The sequence below is a fragment of the Coptis chinensis genome, chromosome 6, assembly GCF_015680905.1.
Source record: "Coptis chinensis isolate HL-2020 chromosome 6, ASM1568090v1, whole genome shotgun sequence".
Taxonomy (NCBI): domain Eukaryota; kingdom Viridiplantae; phylum Streptophyta; class Magnoliopsida; order Ranunculales; family Ranunculaceae; genus Coptis; species Coptis chinensis.
The window spans coordinates 80,567,997-80,592,727 of record NC_141461.1 but is presented as its reverse complement, the minus strand read 5'-3'; the positions used below and the strand labels follow the sequence as shown (position 1 = coordinate 80,592,727).

General features: G+C 36.1%; 3 protein-coding genes across 6 annotated transcripts; 2 read left to right on the top strand and 1 right to left on the bottom strand.

Annotated features, from left to right (window-relative positions):
* Positions 1 to 83: 83 nt before the first annotated feature.
* On the bottom strand, positions 84 to 4,255 carry LOC147494740 (methylsterol monooxygenase 1-2-like). 4 transcript variants are annotated; one of them, XR_015200180.1, is made up of 7 exons: positions 3,885 to 4,255; positions 3,130 to 3,452; positions 2,892 to 3,039; positions 2,775 to 2,807; positions 1,926 to 2,610; positions 1,677 to 1,809; positions 84 to 1,512 (listed from the first exon to the last, which is right to left on the bottom strand). XR_015200180.1 is itself a non-coding variant. In XM_086569236.1 (5 exons), the coding sequence occupies exons 1-5, from the start codon at positions 4,206 to 4,208 to the stop codon at positions 2,548 to 2,550; spliced, it is 891 nt and encodes a 296-aa protein (XP_086425362.1). In that variant the 5' UTR covers positions 4,209 to 4,255; the 3' UTR covers positions 84 to 2,547. The 4 variants fall into 4 exon arrangements, 1 of the variants encoding a protein (XP_086425362.1); XR_015200181.1 differs by having other exon boundaries at positions 1,763 to 1,809; XR_015200179.1 differs by having other exon boundaries at positions 84 to 1,809.
* A 9,102-nt stretch (positions 4,256 to 13,357) lies between these two features.
* On the top strand, positions 13,358 to 14,248 carry LOC147494739 (protein FAR1-RELATED SEQUENCE 5-like). The gene has a single exon (XM_086568231.1). It carries the CDS (start codon positions 13,358 to 13,360, stop codon positions 14,246 to 14,248), a length of 891 nt encoding a protein of 296 aa, XP_086424357.1.
* A 7,263-nt stretch (positions 14,249 to 21,511) lies between these two features.
* LOC147494738 (protein SPIRAL1-like 1) lies at positions 21,512 to 22,600 on the top strand. Its single transcript, XM_086566260.1, has 2 exons — positions 21,512 to 21,802; positions 22,306 to 22,600. Exons 1-2 carry the CDS (start codon positions 21,542 to 21,544, stop codon positions 22,387 to 22,389), a joined length of 345 nt encoding a protein of 114 aa, XP_086422386.1. The 5' UTR covers positions 21,512 to 21,541; the 3' UTR covers positions 22,390 to 22,600.
* Positions 22,601 to 24,731: the final 2,131 nt, after the last annotated feature.

The following is a 24,731-nucleotide window of genomic DNA, read 5'->3' as shown; positions in this document are numbered from 1 at the left end:
CTAAGTCTAAAACGAGTGAGATGATCAATGTTCCATTTAATTGTTTCTTGCAAAAATGTTTGCTCCACTTGCATTATACAATATATTGGTAATTTGTGTGAAATTAATATAGATTTTGACATCAAATGAACTCATTCTCTCCTTACAGGAATTGTTACATTTTTAGGAACATAAATATGTCCATTTGTAACAAGTAACATTAATTTTGCATGCGTGTTCCAAGATGCGCTAGTTAGATTTGTAATGTTAGGCTGACTTCCTCGGTTCTTCTCCACCTTGATCGTCTTCTTTTCTCCATTTCTCCATTTTTGCAAGGCACGTCTGGCTTCCTGAGTTGAGGGACTGATCAGTATACTTGAAGTACTCGTGGGCAAACTTCACAAACGAATCATATTCTTTCTTCTGAATTTGCTTTATGACAAATATGTCATCCAGTGTCTTCACAAAGAGAGATCCACTCTTCCCACCTTTAGCATCCAAGTTCTTGCAACGACTTAGAGAAGATATATAATCGAGTTCACATGGACAACAACGTCTTCGAAGATCATGGAACTGCTTCTTATACAAGCACATTACTGAATATTTTCCTTTCTGCCTAGGTGAATCTCCGGATGAGGATCTTTCAGATGTACAACACTGGAAAAGGATGTGTAAAACTCTTTGGATGAAACACTTTCTCTGAATTAATTCCTTCCGAATCCAAAGAACCATTTGACGACCAATATGATGATGCCAATATCACAATCTAGAGAAGATACATTCTCCATTCCTCTTTTGAAGTTTCTTTTCTCTTTCCTTGCATCCTTCTCAAGTAAATCTTTAGTTGAAGTATCTTTCTCATGCAACCAAACTAAAAGCACATGCAATTATGCTTGTGATTTCACCCTCATAGGCTAACATGCATTTCTTTTTTCGGGACCAAGTGGGATGTGCAATCTAGGACCTTCCTCGCTCAGTTGATAAGCTAGAAGGCGGGAATCCAGTGTATAACTACTTGTGAATTCAAACTTCAGAGGTAACCTCTCTGGAGATCTATACTATAAACGATTCGGGACTTTGAATCAAACATGCTTTGATACAACTGAAAAGCAATAGCATCACAAACCTCACCTGGGAGTCCTAGAAATTAAGTAAATAAATGGGTGTGATGAAACCAATTATTATTTTCATCATACCAATATACAATCTAGCGGCATAAATTAAGACTAATTACAGCTAAATTACAATCACAGACTTAAAAGATGTGTCAATTTATTAACACTTCACAATAAAAAACTGTTGGAAGTTTGATAATTTTGTAACCATTTGTCACCACAACTCTACGCATCACCCATGCAACACCTTAACAAACATTAGATTGTGCTCATGAGTGCAGGCAAAACCAATAAACAAAAATCAATAAGTGTGCGACACAAACAAATGGGTAGTGAGGGATTTTTCAAATAATGAAGAAGACACTAACCTTTTCAAGTGCAAATCAGGGGGATTTTAGTCTTATTCCTATGTCTTTCCCTGAAATGGATTCAAATAGATTCAAACACAGTTGTAACAAAGAAAAATTAAACCCAAGCTTCAATTGTAGTTGCAAATTTGTAGTACGTTGTTGTTTTATCGTAAACCCACTACCACTGAAGATGCACACTAATTAGATTCTTTAATTAAATCATCACCCATACCAAATATTGAAGGGATGACACTGTTGAATATGGAATTTGACTTTACCAACCAACTCTATGCAAGTGAGCAGAGGTTTGTTTGATACCTGCAGCTTCTGATGTCAATGCTCTTTAATTTGCTCATTGTTAACACCTGAAAAATGATTAGAGACAATGAGAGATACCACACCACAATGACAACGAAGCAAGTTCAAAACCTTTGTTCCTATTTATTGAAAAAAACAAAAGAAAAAAGCAAAAGATTCATACCTGCTTTGAATAGGCCAGGTTTGAAGAAGGAAAAAGAAGGAAAAACAAAGGGGGAGATGGAGAATGAAGAGTTTTGTTGTTGAAATTGGTGGAAATTGGGAATTAGGGGAGATTTGGGAGAGAGAAATGGGCGCATAAGAATAAGAGAGAGACGGCTGGTTTCCTGCATTTAATTTTGGCATAAATGGTAATAATTTGGCAATTAATATGAAGGCTAAGTCGCGAACAATTGAATAGTAGCGTGTAGTTGATTTCCAACTTGAATTTACACATACGTCCTTAAGGAACTATGTAATATTAAGGGTATAAATGGTAGTCAATTTTAAAATGACGAAATAGTCCTTCTTAAAGGTCTTGAATAATTTGTTTGAATATTTTATTAAGGATATTTAGTGGTAAAAAAAAGGCTAGTCTAATTTAAATGTCCATGTTAATTATGGTGTACTCTACTAATTGAGATATTGGTAATTTGTGTGAAATTAATATAGATTTTGACATCAAATGAACTCATTCTCTCCTTACAGGAATTGTTACATTTTTAGGAACATAAATATGTCCATTTGTAACAAGTAACATTAATTTTGCATGCGTGTTCCAAGATGCGCTAGTTAGATTTGTAATGTTAGGCTGACTTCCTCGGTTCTTCTCCACCTTGATCGTCTTCTTTTCTCCATTTCTCCCGTAACTAATCCAAAAGAGTGTAAGAGAATAATTAGAACAAGAATTAGAGTATGCATACAAGATACAACCTTGGTTCTTACGTACAAAAGAATATTACACTAGAAAGTTGTGTAATTCTCGTTATTAGGGACAATGTCAGTAGAAGTAAAAACTGATTCGTTTATTTACCTTGTGTAGATGGTGCTTCTGATACGAATATCCCTGTAATTCAGAATAACATAAAATCAGTTTCGCCTAAAAGTTTTGAAATCTTTTGGTTAACAAGAAGTTATAACTATTTAAAACCTTGTTAGTTCCATAGATGTAGTCACAGTAAGTGAAGACCGAAGCAAAATTGCTCTGGCTATGTCTTCCAATATAATGATGGTAATCATGATACTCTGGACCTCCATAAAATGGGATATACTTCGTGAGTCTCCAAGGAAATTCATATCTGCATCACATTGAACACTAGCTTCTTAGTTCATGCAATTAAGTGACATTCATTCTAGATGCTTAGCGGTATGTATCAATGTATGCATACCCGCTATGTGTCTCGATTGCTTCAACCTGCCGAAGGATCATCCACAACCAAAATGTAGTCATGTGGCAAGGAACCATTGCAGGCCCAAGAAAAGAAGGAAAACCCAAAATTAAAACCTCAGCCCAATGGGCATATGGTGCTGCAAAACCAACTGGAGCTGTAAATTCATGGTGCACCCAATGGATATTCTCGTATCCCCATTTACAATGCATGAAACGATGGATCCAGTAATTCACATAATCCTCTACCAAAAAATACACCAACAATTGCAAAACCAATTCCCACACTGATGGTAATGACAAATCTGTCCGAATTCCTACCAACTACATAAACCATCACAATAAAAGAATTAATTAACCAGTAAACTTTAATCTATACCAAAAAACCTTTGTTAAAATTTAATAAGAATGTATTATAGTGATACACTGATACCACTGTGTTTTCGTGTATTTTTGCGGTGTTTAAAAAGAACAACTCCTATGGTAACCAATTGCTAATGTGTGGCGCAGCTTATGATCTAATATCATACATGGGCACATGGCTTTGAAATTTGAATACCAGAAAAGGTACTTCACATCTTCTCTAAGCCTATGCATTATAACGCTTGTATCTAACATTCTAGCTTGTCATGCTTCTAACCATCATAAAATTTGTAGCAGGGGAAATATTGCATTGACATCTTATAACATAAGATTTTCTCATTTCTCGTGTATACAATGGTCATACATGAACATAATTATAATTTTTCAACTGACCTTAATAACAGGGTAGGAGACAAGAGAAAGAGGACCAACTGCAAGAACAAACACACGAATAGTTTCCTTATAACATCTGAGCATTTCGTTATAAGTGATCTCCACTTTTGGTTGAATTTTGTACTTGTTTTTCGACCTGGTGAGCTCGAACAACGCTAACGGCAACGGGATTAAAGTGTAAAACACGATTAGGAACACAACATTGTGTGCATAGAGAAAATAATTGGACTTCCTTGCAGAGTAAAAGAACCATAATTTCTCTAAGTTGGTTAATTCTCTTTGAAAGAGCAGCTCTGCCTCTTGTATGGTTGTGTAAGGTAACATTATTGATTTGAAGTTTCAAGACATGCAAGAAGAAGAGTTGTTGAAATGGTTTGTTTATAACCAAACATTTGTATATATAGCAAATGTCTCACTGTTCAGAAACGTCATTTATGTGGAAATAGAAACTGCGTCAATTTGAGATGTGCCGGCTCGCCCATGACCTAGTCCAACTCTGCATAATCCGTATCTGTATTTATTTTCCTTTTGTTCTGTTGCAGTTGTTTTTTGTTGTTTCTTGTTTTCATAATTCATATATGTGTTTTCCTTACTGATCGAGTGATCATTGACTGCGAGTATTTTCTTTGACATTTGAACAGTCACATTGCCTTGGAAAAAATATATGTATGTATGTTTTAATTTAAGAGGAATGCTCGCATGGTGAAACCTCGCTAGTGGACGAACAAAAAGACTTAATGACCGGTGTGCTATTGGTAAGGGAAAAAATAGCAGTCCTTTCGATTTTTCTCTCTTCTACGTTTCTGCTCCCAACTCTTGCCTTTCTCTTCTAGTCCTTCTACAGTTCACTCTTTCTCTTCTACGTTGGATTTAAGTCTGGTAAAATCTTCAATTGCTACAATCTCGTTCCATTTGCAGAAATTAACCGTGTATATTCAATACCCAAAGTAAATCTAACATTAAAATCTCAAAAACCAGTATGGGTTTGTCACGTTTAGTAGCCGAAAGTTTAAATTTAATACCCGAAAGTTTAGTTTAAATTTAATACCCGAAAGTTCGTAATTAAAAGAAGACTAGTTTGGTGAATTGAATGAATGTATTTGTCCAAAGATCTAATTGGAAGGGGTAGCACAACTGGTCTGGCCTTGGGTTTGCTCCCCATTGGTTACTAGTTTGATTCCCCTTAATGCCACTGGCGAGGCAGTACCCGGTCGAATTTCCAACCAAGGCCCCGACTACCTAATTCGAGGTGCGCCTAAGCTGCCCGGACACCCCGGTTAGCGCAAAAAAATTGTCTAAAGATATAATTGATTTTGAGTCAAGGGTACCCTTTAGTCAATTGAATTGAATGCCTTCTTTTTTTCTTATTAGAATTGGCAGGAAACAAAATGGATTTTGACGTTAGTGCTTTTTTAGATAAGATTTTTTTAGTAGTAAGGCAGAACACTAAATATCATGGAAATTGTGATCCGTGCGTCAAAACGCTAACCCGCCAATGCTATTGGTATAAGTTTAACTATCTATACCACCAGTTTTAACGAAATAGTGTATGGTTTGCATACAGTTAGAGTGGTGGCTAAAAGAAATCTAAGCTACACACCTCACTGTGTGGCGGTTAGAATTTTGATTCAACATTTCCACCTACCACACAGTAGAGCTAGAAGAATGTGTCCTTACCAAATTTATTTTAAGTTATTTTGAAGATATTAGTTTGTACAATTACTTTTCTATCCTACTCTTTTATATTTTGTACATGGTTCTATTTTAGTTGTATTTCGATTAATTTTATTTTAAGGTTTATTTGTCTTAATTTCTATTTTAAGATTAAATTCATTCCATTTTACAACAACTTAATTATTGAAATAAAACGTTTATTGAAAATAAGAAAACAACTTATACATACACATAAAAAGAAAGAGGGAAAAATTAAAGTATAATGCACGCAACAAGTTAAAAGGAAATATATTAAAATGTATAAGCCTATGTAAAAGAAGATGCATGTGGACTTGTCTATGTAGGAATTTCTTGATTTTAATATAGGTGAGGGTTTGTCTAACCCTAGCTTATTTGTTGAAAAAAAAACAAGTTAAAAGGAAATATATTAAAAATACATCAAATATGTACGAAACATTTAAAATACTTAATAAAATTAATCAATCGCTTTAATTTTTTGGTCGTACTCTTCAAAGTGCAAATTTCTTGAAGCAGTTTGTGCATTGTGAAGAGCTTGATGTTTCAAGATTTGTTTCTTTATGTTTTTGTACCATTCTTTTCCTTGAGGTGTCATAGTCGAGGTATTTGTGCTCATGATCTCCTTTTCCCATAGCAATGTCTCGTGCAATTCCTTTTTTCTCTGCAAGTTTAACCCTTGAAGGATTAGGCGTTTCACTTTCATAGAATTTTTTCCCACAGTCAGTCGCTGCCTCAATGGCCTCCATCGCATATTGAGATTGTCGCGTCAATTCTTTGAGAGAAGATTTGTTTTGACTTTCAACTATTTTCTTTTGTTTTGATTTGTCTCTTCCACAATTCGGCCTTTTCGATGATCCGGGTCCTTGTATTTCAGAATCAGGTGTCCCCTAATGCCATCTTGTACGTTTAATGGAGCTGGAGACCTGTTGTGAAAATTAGTTTGTGAGAAACTAGGTGTAGTGGGAACTAAATAATGAGCCCATTTTTCGTAGTCTTTCAAAATAAACCATGCATGATCAAATTTGAAGGATTTATTATCTGGAGATCTAGTGACATACAACTTCCTTGATTGCTCCATTTGTAAAAGGAAAATAAAATAAAATTTGAGTTTAATCAATTCTAGCTATATATATATGGCCCGGCTCCTAAAAGGACTTTAAATAAGGACCAAATCTAAAACAACCACAACTTTATTTACAAAATGATTTAAAACTTAATCTTTTGTGTATAATTTACTAACCATAAAGAACATCTCTACAAAAATTCAACTCGTTTGATATTATCTAACTTAGATAAAAATTGTTGTCCACTTTTGAAAAAATATCTAACGATCAAAAAATGTCTAGTTTTTGCAATAATCTTTAGGGGAGGGATAGAGCCACTCCCATTATAGCCACTCCCAAAACATACAAAGTCATATCTCATCCTACCAATTGAATTAAATGTTGATATTTTGTAGATATGATCTCCCCACCATGAATAACATGTTGACAAAATTTTGGCTCATTCAAATATGTTTAACCTAATCAAATATTATTATAAAATCAGAAAATTCTAGACCATTAAATAAATGTTCAAAATTGAACACTAGTTTTCGCAAGGTTAGACATATCCAAGTATGATGAAATTTTGTAGGCATGCTATCTATTGTAAGAACATCATATCCACAAAAAATTCAAGTCTTAATTCAATTTGTAAGTTGATGGAGTGGCTATAACAGGAGTGACTCTATCCCTCCCGTTATTATATATATGCCCGACTCCTAAAAGGACTTTAAAATAAGTACCAAACTAAGTACCAAATCTAAAACAACCCACAATTTCACCTACAAAATGAATTAAAACTTGATTTTTTGTGGATATGATCTACTAATTATAAAGATCATCTCTACAAAAATTTGAGTTCATTTGATATCCTCTAACCTAGGTAAAAATTGTTGTCCACTTTTGAAAAAATATATAATGGTCCAGAAATGTCGAGTTTTTGCAATCATCTTCGCCCAATGTTAAAAATTGTCAAACGAGTTGAATTTTTGTAAAGATAATCTTTATGGTTAATAGATCATATCCACAAAAAATCAGGTTTTAATTCATTTTGTAAGTGAGGTTGTAGGTTGTTTTAGATTTGGTACAATTATATATATATATATATATATATATATATATATATATATATATATATATATATATAGGGGAGGGATCTGTTAACTATGGTTTTTTATACCATGGTTTATACCACTCCCCTTTACAAGATGAGTTAAAAGCTAATATTTTGTGGATATGATCTTCTAACTATGGATAGATTTTCCACAAAAATTCGACTCATTTGGAAATCTCTAACCTATTTAAAAATTGTTTACAACTTTAAATTTTTTTTAACGGCCCAAATTTTTCAATTTTGCAATCATCTTTTGACATTGTTAAACATTATTAAATGAGCTGAAATTTTGTGGAGATGATCTTCATGGTTTTTTGGACATATCCACAAAAAATTAGGTTATAGTTCGTCTTGTGGGTGAAGTTGTGGACCATGGTATAAACCATGGTATGAAAACCATGGTATATTGATCCCTCCCCATTATATATATATAATACAAAAATTGAGTTCATTTGATATCCTCTAACCTAGATAAAAATTATTGTCAACTTTTGAAAAAATATATAATGGTCCAGAAATGTCGAGTTTTTGCAATCATCTTCGCCCAATGTTAAAAATTGTCAAACGAGTTGAATTTTTGTATAGATGATCTTTATGGTTAATAGATCATATCCACAAAAAATCAGGTTTTAATTCATTTTGTAAATGAGGTTGTAGGTTGTTTTAGATTTGGTATGATATATATATATATACAGTCCCGCTCCCAAACAGATGTACGTATACGGACTTGGCAAAAAACTAAAGGATATCACGTGAGAAAGAAAGAAAAAACCCCACAGCACTACAACTTAAAACCCCAAAAATAAAAAAAAAAAAAAAGGAAATAACTAAAAAGATAATAATATATCTTATATTTCCTCAACTCCTACGTGACTCTCTTTCCCACTCTTTTCTCTCCCTCCAATATTCTCTCTTTTCCCTCACGTCCTCTCCTGGTTCTCTCACGTCCATTTTATTTATTTATTTTCTTCACAGCCTTAAAAAAAAAAAAAAAAAAAAAAAAAAAAAAAAAACTTATGTTGCTCTACTAACCACCTCCATCTTTCTTCCCGACCTTGCAGCACCGCTTGTGCTACTCCACCAACCACCGCCTCCACCATCACACCCCCTAAAAACCCAACACTTCTTCTCCCTTGCACCTGCGCCACTTGCATCGAATTGGAAAACCCATAACCAGATCTGACTTTGCAGCACCACTCGCGCTGCACCACCACCGCCCACCACCTGGAGTCACCACCATCTTCAAACACAATCCCCACCCATGACCAACACCTACGTGCTTACCACTACCACCGCCTCCACCATCTTCACCAATTCTCACCACCAATAACACTATCTCCACCAATCCTAACTGCTACTGCCACACACCATTCCCCACGCACCATCTCCATCAATCCTTACCGCCAGTAGCATCTCTATCAATCCTCACTCGCCCTTCACTAATCTTCACTGCCACTACTACCATCTTCACCCTCACTCGTGTTTCACCAATCAGCTCTGCAACTGCTACTTCCACCATTTTCACCCATCCTCACCATCTGGGTTATTCCACTACAACCTCCAATATCAAATAGACCATTCCCCAAGCCCAGGCCACCAACCACTGCCCAATCCCTTCCCCCTCTATATATTAGCCAAAAAAAAAGTCAGGATGGTTTGTTTTTATTTCCTTGCTGTTTTTGTAGCCTTTGTTTGGTTAATTGATTAGCTAGGTATGGTTGTTTGTTGGTTTTGATGGAGTTGGGTTTGCTTTGAGGCTAGGTTTGTTGTTTGTTGGTTTTGATAGAGTTAGGTTTGCTTCGATGCTAGGTTTGTTATTTGGGTTCGTTTTATGGCAGTGCTCCTGTTTGTTGTGGGTTAGTTGTGGTTTCGTCTGTTTTTGGGTTTATTAGAACATAGGGTGTCATCATCATGCTCTCTCAGAAAAAGCATGTGTATTGCCCCTTTCGTGAGTTTGACAAGTGCAAAGATGGGGCCAGTGGTGGTGGTGGTGATGGCGATTTTGCAGTTTCGTATATTGAGACTCACATTAAGAAGCAACACTTGAGTGCCCAGGGAGATACAAATAGACTGTGGGATAAAATTAAGGAGGACATAAGTTTATATTTATCCCTTCTTAACTTTTTGAAAACGGTGAACAAATGGATATGTGGCCACTGTCTCAGCATGCATGCCTTAACCATACCATGTCGTCATTTAGGAGGCATCACAAAACCACCAGAAATGACTGATAATGGGGAGTTGGGATGTCTTATTGTCGGTATACCAGAACCACCGCCCATCCCTATGACTATGCAACCTGCACTCTCATCACAAGGAGACGCTAGTGTTATCTTGAGGCCTCTGGGTGTTGTTCCCTCTCTTGATGAGACATTATTTGATAGTGCATTCTGTATACCCTTTCGCACTGTGAATAGTATACCACGTGCTTGTCGTTTGGCCTTTTCTGGTGCATTGAAGTCTGCTCTCTAGGATATTACGGCTGATTCTAGTTAAGTCATGCCATGGGTTCGTCTTCTCCTTCTTTCGTGCTGCACTCTACAGGTTTTTCAGCCACATAATCGTCAGGAATGTCGGTCTGGTAATAGGAAAAACCTTCAGCAGAAACAGATTCTCCATGCTTTGTTGATATGGAATGAGCCTGGTGGATTGTTTCACCTCTTAGAGTCTGTAGTAGAGCCTCCTTCAATCCAGCCACCCCAGAGATATGTTTCCACTAAGATTGTGCATCGATGCTTACAGAAAGTTGCTGATGGACATTTTACTGCAGCGGTAAAAGTGTTGTCATCATCAGGGGTTGCCTCTAACTCGGCAGAGACTATTCAAGCATTAGAGGAGAAACACCCAATGCGACAACCACCTGTGAGACCAACTGTTCCTTTTGCTGATCCCCCTTTATTGGTAGAGCGAGACACTCTATTGTCATGCATTAAGTCGTTTCCGAAAGGTACTTCTTGTGGTCATGATGTTCTCCGAGCTCAGCACTTGTTGGATGCCATGAGTGGTGTTGTAGTAGCTATATCATCTGATTTGCTTGATGTATTGACCCCTGTGGTGAATCTTTGGTTACAAGGACGATGTCCACAGTCATTAGCGGAATTCATAGCAAGTGCTCCGCTTACTCTACTTCTTAAGCCGGATAATAGTATTCGTCCTATAGTTGTGGGTATGGTTTGGCACCATTTGGTCTCCAAGATTGCAATGAAAGGAGTTTCCAAGGATGTGGTAGGGTACTTACAAGATTTTCAGTATGGGGTTGGTGTTTCTGGTGGAGCAGAAGCGATTCTACATGATGTCAATCGTATAGTGTATGCTAATAGGGACAGTACCTCTCTTTCGATGCTGCTTGTAGATTTTCCGAATGCTTTTAACATGGTTGATTGAACTACCATGTTGAGAGAGGTTCGTATCCATTGCCCAACTATTGCCCCTTGGGTCGAGTACTTGTATTGTCAACCTGCGAGGTTATATTTGGGTGATGGCTACATATGGTCTGCTACTGGGGTACAGCAAGGCGACCCCTTGGGTCCCCTTCTCTTTGCACTGGTGTTGCATCCCCTGATTCTACAGATCTAGTCCAGTTGTCAGTTATTGCTACAGGCTTGGTACCTAGATGATATGACTCTGATCGGAGATACAGAACAGGTGGCAAAAGTTTTGGGTATGATTCAAGAAGAACGACCTTCTTACGGGCTGGTTCTTAATGTGGCTAAAACTGAGATATTTTGGCCATCACTGGATCCACGTCGCTCCACTCCCGGTCTTTTTCCTTCAGCTTTGTCACATCCTCAGCAAGGGGTCAGGTTGCTTGGAGGTGCGGTCAGCACTGATTCATTTTTTGTCATGGGCCTTGCTCGCAAGTGTGTTGAAAAGGTTATGACTTTGATGGACCATTTAGCTACATTGGATGATCCACAGTGTGAGTTAACGCTCTTATGTGCTTGTGCAGGGCTCTCTAAGTTGGTCTTTACGATTCGTACTTGTCCACCATCCTTGTTTAGAGAGGCAGCTAAGACTTTTGATCGGCATCTCCACAGTGTTCTCCAGGGTATTGTGGTTTCTGATGGTCCTGACTTTAGTGATTTGCAGTGGCGTTTATCGACACTCCCATTACGTCTTGGTGGGTTAGGTGTTTATTATGCCACTGATGTCTCTACTTTTGCTTTTGTGGCCTCCCACTGTCAGACTTCTGAGCTTCAGAACCACATTCTTAGGAGTTGTGGCCTAGTACCTTTGGATGAGATTCTTGATGTTGCTAGCAGTGCATTGGGTCTCTGTTTACCCGATTTTGACCTCAGTTCTATGGCTGTGAATGCTACCGTCCCCTCAAAACCACAAAAAGTTTTGGCGAAAGCATTCTATGGTAAGATTGTTGCTGGTCTTGAGAGGGAGTTTATGTTATCTGCTCGTCAGAAAGCAGTCATTGGATGCTTGCAGTCAGAACATGCAAAGGATTTCCTACTTGCTATTCCGATAGAAGGACTTGGACATCGTATGTCGCCGGTAGAGTATCGTTCTATTCTCCGGTACCGTCTCATGATTCCTTTGTACTCTGATGGTGGTCTATGCCTTGTTTGCAAAAATAGTCGACTAGATGCTTTTGGGGATCATGCATCACATTGTAGATATTTCCCAGGTTTCAAATACCAACATGATCATGTCAGAGATATTTTATGTGATGCATTTTGGAGGGCTGGGGTACAAGTGAAGAAGGAGGCTCCTGTGAATTTTCTCACTGATTTGAATGAGGGGAGATCGACACTTCAGCCTGTGGATGTATTTATTTACAGTTGGTCTGAGGGGAGGTATGCGTGTGTTGATGTAACTGGAGCCTCTCCATTGGTAGGGCTTGGGAATGGAGTCTTTGAGGTGGGAGAAGCGACTAATAGAAGCGTGGCGAGAAAAATTGAGAAACACGAGGAGGCTTGTAGAGCTAACCAGCATTGTTTCATTCCTTTCAGTTTTGACACTTTTGGTTTCTTGGCACAACAGTCTGTTGAGCTCCTTAAGAGATTGCAGAAAGTTATGGACTGCAACGTAATGACAGTTGGTTCTAACGAGTTTGTTTTTAGGAGGATAGGATTTGCCATTCAAAAAGGACTTGCGGTGCAACTTGTTGCACGTTTGTCCTAATTATTTGTAAAACTCGTTATCATTATTAATAAAATTTACACTTCAAAAAAAAAAAAAAAAAAAAAAAACTTGACTGTTACTTGCCGAGTTGCCGAAGAACTTGGCGTGTTACTACCGCTTTACAGCCTTAACTAAATTAGTTTTAAGGACTTATTTCAATTGTAAGTATCTATAAACTTTCTAGTTATTTTCTTTTGTGTTCTCTTTACATGTAATATTTGGCGCTACATTGTGCCAAGTTCAAATAACATAATCATTAACCGTTAATTTTCTTTTGACCCGTGAACACCGTGACATACAACTGATTTAACAAAACTAATATCACGGTCATATCATATTCAATAATTTGAATAGATGATGATCATATCATATTCCGCCATATAAATTTCACGTAAAAACGGACTATGTGTAGTTCTATTTTGTGCTTTAATTGTTTGTAAGCTTCTGATGTTGATGTTGATGTTGGTAGGATTTTGTCAGACGATATTGAAATGGAGAATGAAGATTTTGATATAGAGACTATTAGTGCGCCTGCGGAATGTGTTGAGATTTACTGTCCTGAAGTCCTACATGATCTCAAGCCTAAAAAGGGTCAAGAGTTTGAATCACTTGATGCTTTTAAGAATTTTTACAATGCATATGCAAAAGTAGCTGGGTTTAGTATTCGAAGTTGGTCTCAGAGAAAAACGAATGATGAAATCGTAAGGAAGGAGTACGTCTGTTTTAAAGAAGGAAAAAGTACAGTGATAGCAGACATTGCGGCAAAAATGTGTCGGGGCATTATAAAAGAAGACTGTAAAGCAAGAATTGTAGTGGTGAAGTTAAATTCCGGTCTATTTGCAATTAGTGTATTCTTTGAGGGGCATACTCACTCGTTGTCAACCCCTAGTAGAGTACAATTTCTAAGATCTCATTGTGGTGTTTCTGATGCCCAAAAGTGCTTAACACAACAATTTGACATGGTATATATACCACAACATCAACAATTTAGCCTTCTTGGAGTGCAATCTGGAGGGATAGAACATATCGGTTTCACACAAAAAGATTTAAACAATAAGAAAAGGGATAGGCACAAAAAGAAGAAGGGCCATGATGGAGATATGTTTCATGAGTATATGAAATTGGAGCATGAAAAGAATCCTTCTTTCACTTATAAAATTGAGGCAGATGATGAACAGAGAATTACTCATTGTTTTTGGGCAGATGTGACTTCTAGACGAGCATACCAGTTTTATGGTGATGTTGTCATCTTTGATACTACGTACAATACCAATCGGTATGGGTTGATACTTGCACCATTATTCGGGGTTAATAATCACGGTCAGACCGTTCTTTTTGCTTGCTCTTTTCTCTGTGATGAGACTACAGAATCTTTTGTTTGATTATTCAACAAATTTTTAGAAGTTATGCCCGGTGAGGCCCCGAAGATGATTATAACAGATCAGGATCCAGCAATGACAAAAGCAATTTCTCAGACGCTTCAAACTACTTATCACAGGTATTATAAAGTTATGTTGTTAGCAAGTTTAAATTAGTATTTTGAATGATGTGAAGTCATTGGATTCATGTTATAGGGTTTTGATTTTCAGAATTTCATAATTGTACTACCATTAATGCAAATTTTATAGGATTAATTGTACTACCATTAATGCAAATTTTCAAAATCTCCAATTGTTATAGGATTTAATCTCAATTGATCATTAGTGCAAATAGGTGAAGCAATAGATAGTGATGACAACATATACCAGAAACAAGTGTGTGACTAATCTGGGTTTATTTGGCCTACAATATCATTGTAGAAAACCTTTCTCTTTTTTTTTTTTTTTTTCTTTTTTGCCTGGTGGAAACTAATTACTAAGATACAAAATGCACCCCTGAAATCTGAAGGCAGATTCTTGCATCAAGACATTGGAAAGCGGGATGGCTAGGCCAGCCTAGCTATTACAGTTCTAATAAATTCCAAGAACTATGCTACTGATCAGACCAATAAATGAATTTTGCTTTATAACAAATTGATTCCAACAATCTATATACCATGCAGAGTTATTGAAATAAGCTTTCTGCGGTAACTTTTTATATTCGTGCATCAATGAAATAAAACAATTTGATGATGTAAACTTCCTAGTCCTTGCACTTCGTTATTTAAGTTTGTTTTGATTTCTATATTCTCCTTATTTCTACTTCAGTACTGCTTGGGCACAATGTTTGATTTGGGGATGTATAATGCTTTGACATTTCTACATTGATCTTTAGTTAGAAGTCATTTAAATTGCCCTTTAAAGTTCAAACACTGATCTTGATTGGAAGTTTTGGAGACCTTTCTTCAGATATAGTGGGGATTGGTCAAGGATTGGAGCAATTTCAAAAGAGTTCGAAGAGTCACTTAGGCTTGCATCTTATTTGGTGACACCGCTGTGTATGTTTCTCATATTTTCTTTCACCAAGGAACAAGAGGGTGCCTGAGTATTTTATATCAACTTAAGCAATTGTACATATTAATCGATTTTGTTTCTTGATTGGAATTATATGGTGGTTTTAGCCTATAAAGCAATCAATTTTATAAATTTTAAATGAACATATATGGTGTGCTATATGGTTTTGGCCATTGACAATGGACTTACAAATTTTTCACAAAGATGGCTAGCAATAAGGAGGGCGTAAACACTTGCAAAAGCTTTAGTTCAAGACGAAGAACTATGCATGCATTTTGTATTTTGCATTAGTTTGAACCATTTTGTAAAAATTGTCGATATTGTGATATTTGAATCTTGTGGAGAGTATATATAGACTATACATGCATTTTGTTTAAATATCTGAATGCTTTGAAACTTCATTATTATCGAAAGCCTTTGTATATTCTATCACGGTATTGTAGTTGGCACATACTAATGAAGTTTTCAGAGAAATTAGATACAGCTAAATACAGTGAGTACTATGGGGAGTTCTCAAACTGCATATGGGGATCCGAGACGAAGGAAGTGCTTGATTTGAAGTGGACGGATCTGGTTAAGAGGAAGGCTTACATGAAAATAAGTGGCTACTTTCAATGTATGATATCCGATCCAAATGGGTGCCTGCATATGTGAATCATATTATTTATGCTGGCATGTCCAGTAGCCAACGAGTAGAAAGTGCCCATTCTTTCTTCAAAAGGTATGTTTCAAAAGAAAATTCATTGGTAGATTTTATGATTTAGTTTGGTAGGGGACGCCACGAAGAGCTAATGGCGGATAATAAAGATATGGTTGAAAAACCAAAAATGAAAATGCTCCACAATTTTTTGGTACACATGGTTGAAGTTTATACACATAAGATGTTTTTTAAATTTCAAGACGAGTTGTGGCAGAGTTTGAGTTATAGATTTGAGCTTCTTAGTGAGAATGAAAGTTGTCGAGTTTATAAAGTTCAAAGAAAAATGGCAGAAAAGTCTAGGGTGTGGGAAATTATGTATAAAAAAGATTTGGATTTTGCTTCATGTACTTGCTAAAAATTTGAGAGCTCAGGGATCCCTTGCAGGCACATTTTGTCATATTTGAACAGGATACATGATTTTGATAAGTTGCCGAACCATTACATTTTAACGCGTTAGTGTAAAACAGCAAAGACAGGGATAGTCATTGATGATGGTGGAACTGAGATAACAGACGATAAATCGTATCTTATGAAGCGGAGTGAATTAATTGACATATCTACACTTGTAGTTGATAAAGCCCTTAGAAGTAAGGAAGAAACTAAAGTATTTAAGTAGTGCACTTAAAAATATTAACAGCTTGGTTTGTTGTGGTGCAAGTGCAACAGCACCGCTGGATAAAGGTAGTCCAAATTTTGGTTATGGTACATGTTTAGGAGTACCTGAAAAAATAATTACTGTGAACCAAGTCAAGCGAGGGCAAAAGGGTGCGGAAAAAGGCTTGAGAGGGGAAAAGAGAAAGCACTCAGGAAGGGGAAACAAAATAAAGCTAGACGATGCAATGGTTGTAACCAGGTTGGAGTGACTCATGATAAAAGAAATTGTCCAGAGTTCATAAATCGGTAAGAAACTCGCATTATTTATTTGTTTTTTTTAGTAAAGCAAGCAAATACTTATAATTATAGTGGTAATTAACTTGCAGTGCACAGTCTTCCTTATGCGACGAAGATGCAAGGAATTGTCCAGAGCTCATAAATCAGTAAGAAATGAAATTTGCATTATTAGATGGTTGTTGTTGCTATTGTTTTGTAAAGCAACCACATACTTATTATAGTGTTAATTGACTACCAATGAACAATCTTCCTTATACAACGATTATGCAATAGAGGAGGATGCAACAGATGATGATTCTTTGGGTGAATACTCAGTGGATGAGTTTTGAAGTTTACATGTTAAAAGATACTGGGAGGGGTGTATTTTGAAGAGTGCATGGATCTTCTTTTAAGTATTTTGTTTCTTTTTTATTGTGCTTGTTGCTTGGACATCGCAAGCTGGAATAACCATGTTAAGGAAGAAATGTTGACTTGTTACAAGGGTTTCAAGGAGGGTCATAAACGAATGCTCGTTACAGATTTGGTTGGAAGAGGAATAGACATTGAATGCATTAACATTGTGCTCAATTATGACATGCTTGATTCAGCTGATACGTATTTGCACAGCTGATACAGATTAGTAAAAGGTTGGGGAGTCCCTTTATGCCCTCAACTCTTTAAGACTTGAAGCCTTGTAAATGGACCAGTCTCTACAAGAAGATGGAGCAGGTGTGAGATGATCTACCAAGTCACAACTCACAAGAGCCCTAGCGCGTGGAAAGAGAGGAACAATATAAGAATGAGGAACTGGAATAGTGCTAGGTACTATACTAATCTCGCCAACACCATAACTGACAAGAAGAAGAATAAATATTGGTCTTGCTAGGTTGTTTTGTTTTGTTTTTTTGATAATATCTTGCTAGGTAGTTGCGTTCAGTTATTATGTATTATTCGGCCAATAAATGAATGTGATTTGCGTAGGTGGTCTAGAATGAAATCTCTAGAGAGAAGTCCTAAAAAAAGGACAGATAGAAAAATAACAAATAACTCCCATTGTTACAGTCATAAAGATCAATATATTCAAGCGAATGAAGCATAATCAATGGAAAATAATATATAAGAACAACTCAATTGTTTGGCAATAAGATATCAATGAACAAACTTACATACAAAAACAATATAGAAAACTATGAACCTGCACAAGTTTATGGAAAACTCCATGGCGTCACCTGTTGTTTTTGGATAAGCAACCCAAAATTGGTGCATGGCATTTGTCAAGCTACTAAGATTTTAGTGCTCTTTCGCATTCTTTATGGCCAAGCTCTCAATAACACTAGTGGACTTGGAATCCTAATAGTCAGAGTACTCAATTCCATGGCCATTGAGCATCTCTCCACACACACCAACGACCAACCATATCTCCATCTGCCAACCCATTTGAATGGCTCCTGTCAACCTTAAGATGACTGTTCTCATTCTTTTCAGTTGTCTGACAACATTGTAGTATCCTATTACGCAATCTAGCCTCCTCTCTATATTTAAGACAGAAATACCTAGGATGTTGCATAAATTGAACATTATTCCACCAGAGCTTGAGAGCCTAAAGAAACATAATAACAAAAAATGGACATTTAATTCCAATCTCAAACTACTCATAGGCTAAACACTCAATTATGATATGCCTGATTTGGTTAGAAGAGGAATAGACATTGTGCTCAAATGAATGCAACTCATCACCAGTCAATGCATCCCATATTTTTGCAGTAAAATCAGCTGATCCAGAAGCAGCACGTAAAACATTAGTATCGAAACAGCAAGTCTAATCCAATCTCCCTTCTCTCCATTCCTCAGCATTGGACTTGAATCTTTGCTGGAACTGGTGAGAAAGAATCCATCAGGAGTAACAGGACTATAAAACAAATCAACGACTAGTCTCAAATTGTTCATTTGTTTTTTAAACTAAAGAGAGAGAGAGACGAGAGAGAAAATAGTGTGGAAGAAAAAATAACGGAAGAGAGAGAGTGGGAGAGAGAGTCACGAAGGAGAGAGAATATTAAGTGGGCTATTTCCTTATTTCATTTTTTTTCTCTTTTCATTTATGGGGTTTTAAGTTGTAGTGCGATGGGGATTTTTTTTTCCTTTCTCACCTGATATTCTTTTTTTAAAATTAAGTCCATATACGTACATCCGTTTGGGAGTGGGACTATATAGCCCGGCTCCATTTTAAATCATTTTGTAGGTGAAATTGTGGTTGTTTTAGGAGCCGGGCTATATATATATATATATATATATATATATATATATATAACGAGTTGAATTTTTGTAGAGATGTTCTTTATGGTTAGTAGATCATATGTACAAAAGATTAAGTTTTAAATCATTTTGTAGGTGAAGTTGTAGTTGTTTTAGATTTGGTCCTTATTTAAGGTAAAACAACTACAACTTCACCTACAAAATGATTTAAAACTTAATCTTTTGTACATATGATCTACTAACCATAAAGAACATCTCTACAAAAATTCAACTCGTTATATATATATATATATATAAAACAAAATGGGTAGATAAAGAGTGGTCAGGATCGCATGGGGATCTGAGTTGGATAAAAGACACGTGTATGGCTTAGATTGTTTTGAAACCTAATTCTCAATGATATTTAACATGTTCTTTAATAAGTTAAATATTTTGTAAATGAATTATTACGCTTCATAAATGAATGTGCCAGCTAAAAGGCGTTAACGACATTTGAAAGGCTTACTTCAAGAAATAAAATGTTATCTCCAACGGCAATAGACTTCCAGACTTCCAGTGCATTTAAATTCTCTCTAAATCCCTATTGACCCACAAAATTTAGTTGGCCTAATTCGTATTTAATTTCCACGCTATAAACGGTTTACTAATACGTGCGTTAAATATGCTTTATTCAGTCATTTCTTTGAACATTTGAGCCCCAAAATTTCACAAGAAATTTTAAAAAAAAAAAAAAAAAAAAAAAAAAAAAAAAACGAACGAACGAATGAAAACACTTGAGGAAAAGGAACGGTCTCCCCCGCTAATTAAACTCTCTTTATACGCCATTAAGACCCCTCCCTCTCTTGGTTAAAGACCCTTCTCAAGCAAATTGATGATCCTGTTTTCTCTTTGGCCTTTCAGTCTCAATACATAAAGTTCCTGCTGGTAAGCAACGACTCAATAAGATCAATTTTTTATAGCTCCTCTTTATATCTTCTCCTCTTTATACCTCTAAAATTCTGTTTGATTGTTCTAAAGAAATCCTTGATTCTTCTGACTTAATAAGGATTGTTGATGCAGTTATTATTCTTCCCTGATTGGGAGAAACTAACCCCTTGAATAAGACATTTTTAAATAAGGTACTGAATCCCAAACTCTTATCCTATTTTGAAATCATCTATAGATTATCTATTTACATTCTTCCATCAGAAATGTTACTCACTTGCATCATATATTTGTGAATTAGCAAGGAATTTGAGTGGGTACTGGGGTGGATTGAATCATTGCCGGTTGTTTCCATTTTTAATTTCTCTTTTCTTTCCCACGAGTTGATTGTGTATTATTCTTTTTGCTTGAATTTTGAAGGCTTTGGAAATTTATTATGCTTACTAGAACATGTTATGTTAATTTTATTAAATTGAAATTAATTGTGACTTGAGAGTGTTGAATGTGGACAACATGTTTAAATTTGTTACTTTGTTTGTTACTTTAGTGGGTTCAACTATAGCTATTGTGTTTCATGTGATCTACCACCGGTATGCTTTTTCATTTTGTTGTATTAATTATAATATTAGTGATAGGCACGAGACTGATAAATCAAGCAATATGTGCTTCCAGCAAGTATTCTACTATTCAGGTTGCCTTCGATTAAACCCAAACTTATATGATTGCGGAAAGGTCAGCCTTAGCCTTCTGAACACATGGCAAGGAAAGAAGTAAGAGCACTGGATTCTAGGGACATGCACTATGTTACAAGTTCTGCTATCTATCCAAGCTTTGGTGCTAAATGAGAAACCTTACTTCAATGAACTTGGATATTAAATGACAACGGCGGGTAAGAGAGAGGGTGAAATGCACTCCCAGGATTACGATGAGAACATTTTTATCCTTTCCTACAAGATAATGTTGTACACGCATAGGAGGCCACCCAAGGTAAAACTGCATCACATTTTTCGAATAATTGCTTTTGTGTTTCTTAGTGATTTGGCACGTTTAGCTATTACGATATCTTTTCTCTATCTACCTAAAGTTATTAACAATATTTTTTCAAAACCATCGAACTGTAAATTACCATTGGGTTGCAGATCCTCTACGGGACAGTGTTCCCCCCCCCCCCCCCCTATTTTCCTTTTATTCATTTGTGCATTTTCTTTTTTCGTTGTTTCCTAACCAGGATCCTAATTCTCCAGGGGGGAATTATACCTGGTCACTATTTCTTTCTCAGTTTTTTTCCAGAGGGATTCCCTTTTCTTCTCTCATTTTAGATCCAACACGAATCAAGGTACACAAACATTGGATCTTTGTTTTTAGCATTTCCTTTGATTAGATCTGCGTTACAATGTTTGAGTTAATTTAATTTAATTTTTGTTAGATATGTTAATATTGATTTTTGGATCTGTTAATATAGGGAAGAAAGTTTGTAGATTTATTGTTAGAGGAAAATGGGTCGTGGAGTGAGCATCGGAGGGGGACAAAGTTCTTTGGGTTATTTGTTTGGGAGTGGTGAGGCTCCGCCTCCAAAACCCTCAATTCCACTTCCTCAGAGTGAGGCACCAGTACCTATACCTTCAGAACCTATTGTTCCCAAGAAGTCTGCTTCGCCTCCTGTGGATAATGCTAAGCAGATTCCAGCAAGCATTCAAGGGAGCCAAGCAAATAATTATTTCCGAGCTGATGGCCAGAACAATGGCAATTTTATCACGGTATGCTCTTCATCTCATGCTTTCAGTATCATTTATATTATATCCATGTCTGGTGGACAATGCATTTATTGTATCTATAATTTAGTATGTTCATTAGTCTGTCTCTTTGGTTTCTTAAAGGAAGAACTCATTGTTTTATTTAGATAGAATGGATTGAGTTATTAGTGAGTGGATGGTGTGCAACAAGATCCATTCTTCCAGAAAATCAATTGCAAGGTAGCATGTGGACTTGAGATAGTTAAGTATGGGACAAAAATGTACTGTATCATTAAACAAACATGCATTACCCGCCTATTTGAAGATAACTAATAGAAAATGTACTCAATAAAGATAACTTATCCAATAAGAAAAGAAAAAGAAAAATGTCTTGATAACGCACAAAATGTGTTATACTCTTAAAATCGCTCTTGCTTATCTTAAATTTGATGTGTTTGAGTTGATTGTGTATTCGCATATTTACTTATTTGGTTGCACAACTTAGTGATGTTTTTTTCGTAATGCAGGACCGACCTTCAACAAAGGTACATGCTGCTCCTGGTGGGGGATCTTCCCTTGGTTACCTCTTTGGAGATGGTGGTAGTAAATGAGCCAAATAAGTCTGTTGGTGTTGAACCTGTTTATTATCAGGATTTCATAGATAAAAGTGTTTCATATTATAATGTAATATATGATCCTATTGCTGTAAAACTGGTGTGTCATGATTTGCTCGATTGAAGAGACTTCTGCAATTAGGTGCAAGAATATTGTTTGCAAGATGCAATGATTATGAGTGGATCAAGTCCTATTTTCCTTACTGTTGTCCTTTATGTTTCTTGCCAGTCTAATATGAGAAGTTGCATACGCCGTGCAACACATTATAGTAACACTAGAAATCAAAAGTCCCCTCCGCTGGGTTTCATGGACCTATAAGCAATCAATGGTACTCCTAAATACAACGTGCAAGACTAGCAGCAAACGTGACATTCAATTAGATTGCCTCATATTAATGTGATTCACTTTGAAAGGAAGTCTATGCAGTTCACTGTTTTTATACTTTTAAGCTCTGTGACTTATTTGTGGTTAAAAAAATACCATTTCCATGTATAATATTTTACCGCTTTCAAGAAGTCAGTTGCTTTGGTCTTCAAGTGCATGCCCTACTATAACAGAGCAGTTTGGTATCCAACTGCCCCATGAAGACGCCCTGTGAGAAGGGGTTACCTAGACACAACCTATAGTGAACCAACTTCAGTGTATATTTACAAATAGGCAAATTCCAATTTGAAATGAGTCCATCTGCGTCATATAATAAAAAAATGGGGAAAAAAATTAACTCACAAAAATAATAGCCTCTGCTTCGTGTACAAGTAGTCCATTCTATATTTGAGCATAACAACTTACCATTAACATTTTATGGAGATACACCCTTCAATTCACTCCCATAAGGAAATAATATAAATTACAGAGTGAACATTTATAAAGCAAAAATAGTAACCCATAAATTCTTCAAGTCTAGGTAACTTACTATATAGATTACTTTTCTTTACACACATAATCCTTCTACCAACCAAATTTAGGGGAAATACACCCTTCAATCCCATTGACACAACTGTAATTGATACAAATGGGGTGAGCAAATATTTTAATTATGAATACATGGAAACTAAAACGGTAACAAATTATTTAGCATTAAACGATTACAGTAACAAGCATCCAATAATCCAATAGAAAACCAAACATTTCACTCACATTACAATCAAGTTTATTACATTCCATTTCTACTCCTATATAATGACTAAGTTATCATCTTTACAATGTTATTCACAACCAACTCCTTCCACTCAAAGGTTTGTTATTTCTTTACACCAAATATCTTTAGTTAAATAATGCACTCTCTCCTCTAATTGGCACATAATGCTCTGTTTTCAGAATGGATGATCTTTGCAAAGTACTCGGTGAATCAAACAAAAAAGTTCTTGCTAAGCACGAAGCAACTCCTGCCATGGGTTCCTCGGGTAATCATGCAGCCTTAACATTGTACGACTACAATAACGAAGCACATCTATAGCTTACTGTCAATATTGGAAATAACAATGGAACAAATGTCTCGACAGAACTAGAATGTTTGTGTGGTTTTCCTAACAATTCACACTGCATGGAGAGCATCGATTAACTAACTTTTTAAATTTCTAATATTACTAAGAGATTAATAAAGGTTAAAACAAAAAATATATTATCCCCATTATATATGTTAATGTATGTTGATTGCCATTTTTATGTATTGACTAAAGTTAGTTAAATCTCAATCTCAATATGTTTAATAAAGGTATAACCCGTAATCACAAGTGCTATCCATTATTGAGAATATATATAATCAGCATCAACAAACGTGCCAGAGCACTGGAAATATAAAATGTGTACACATGCTCGCAAGACATCCCTTAATGTTTTAACCCAGCCAAATGACTTCAAGGACAACGTGATCAAGCAACTGGTCTCATCACAACTTCCACCTCTGTTAAGCATCACAGATGACTATTTTAAAGGGTTCATCTCTCTGTGGTGGTAGGCGGAGCCATCACTGTCAGCAATTCCAAATCTATGTAGTAAGCATTTCCACACTTAAAATTTTCTGTTAAGACTGTATCATAGTTTTTCCTTTTATAACTACATGGAATTCAAAAGAATGCCTAAAAAATATAGCGGTTCCAAACCAAATTCATATTCTTAGGATATACAAGAATAGCCGCACCATATTTGTAAGATACCTAAAAGGCCACAAGTTTTTAACTGTCTGAAACATCTATATATTGCCTTACAATTGTAGGGCAATATTAAAGTGCCTTTTCGTAGGGATCTACGTTAGAGGGGGAATAGATGTACGCTCTGGATTGTTTTGAAACATCTTTGAGTAATTTGAGTAATTTTTAACGTGCGAATTAATGTCCAG

What these genes read in the sequence shown, in the direction of transcription:
- LOC147494739 (XM_086568231.1), top strand. Translation starts at nt 13,358, where the DNA reads ATGGAGAATGAAGATTTTGATATAGAGACTATTAGTGCGCCTGCGGAA.
- LOC147494738 (XM_086566260.1), top strand. Translation starts at nt 21,542, where the DNA reads ATGGGTCGTGGAGTGAGCATCGGAGGGGGACAAAGTTCTTTGGGTTAT. An exon ending in ACAATGGCAATTTTATCACG is followed by an intron (nt 21,803 to 22,305) that starts GTATGCTCTTCA and finishes TTCGTAATGCAG; the next exon opens with GACCGACCTTCAACAAAGGT.
- LOC147494740 (XM_086569236.1), bottom strand. Translation starts at nt 4,208, where the DNA reads ATGTTACCTTACACAACCATACAAGAGGCAGAGCTGCTCTTTCAAAGA. An exon ending in TCTCCTACCCTGTTATTAAG is followed by an intron (nt 3,453 to 3,884) that starts GTCAGTTGAAAA and finishes TGGTTTATGTAG; the next exon opens with TTGGTAGGAATTCGGACAGA. An exon ending in GCAATCGAGACACATAGCGG is followed by an intron (nt 3,040 to 3,129) that starts GTATGCATACAT and finishes AATGTGATGCAG; the next exon opens with ATATGAATTTCCTTGGAGAC.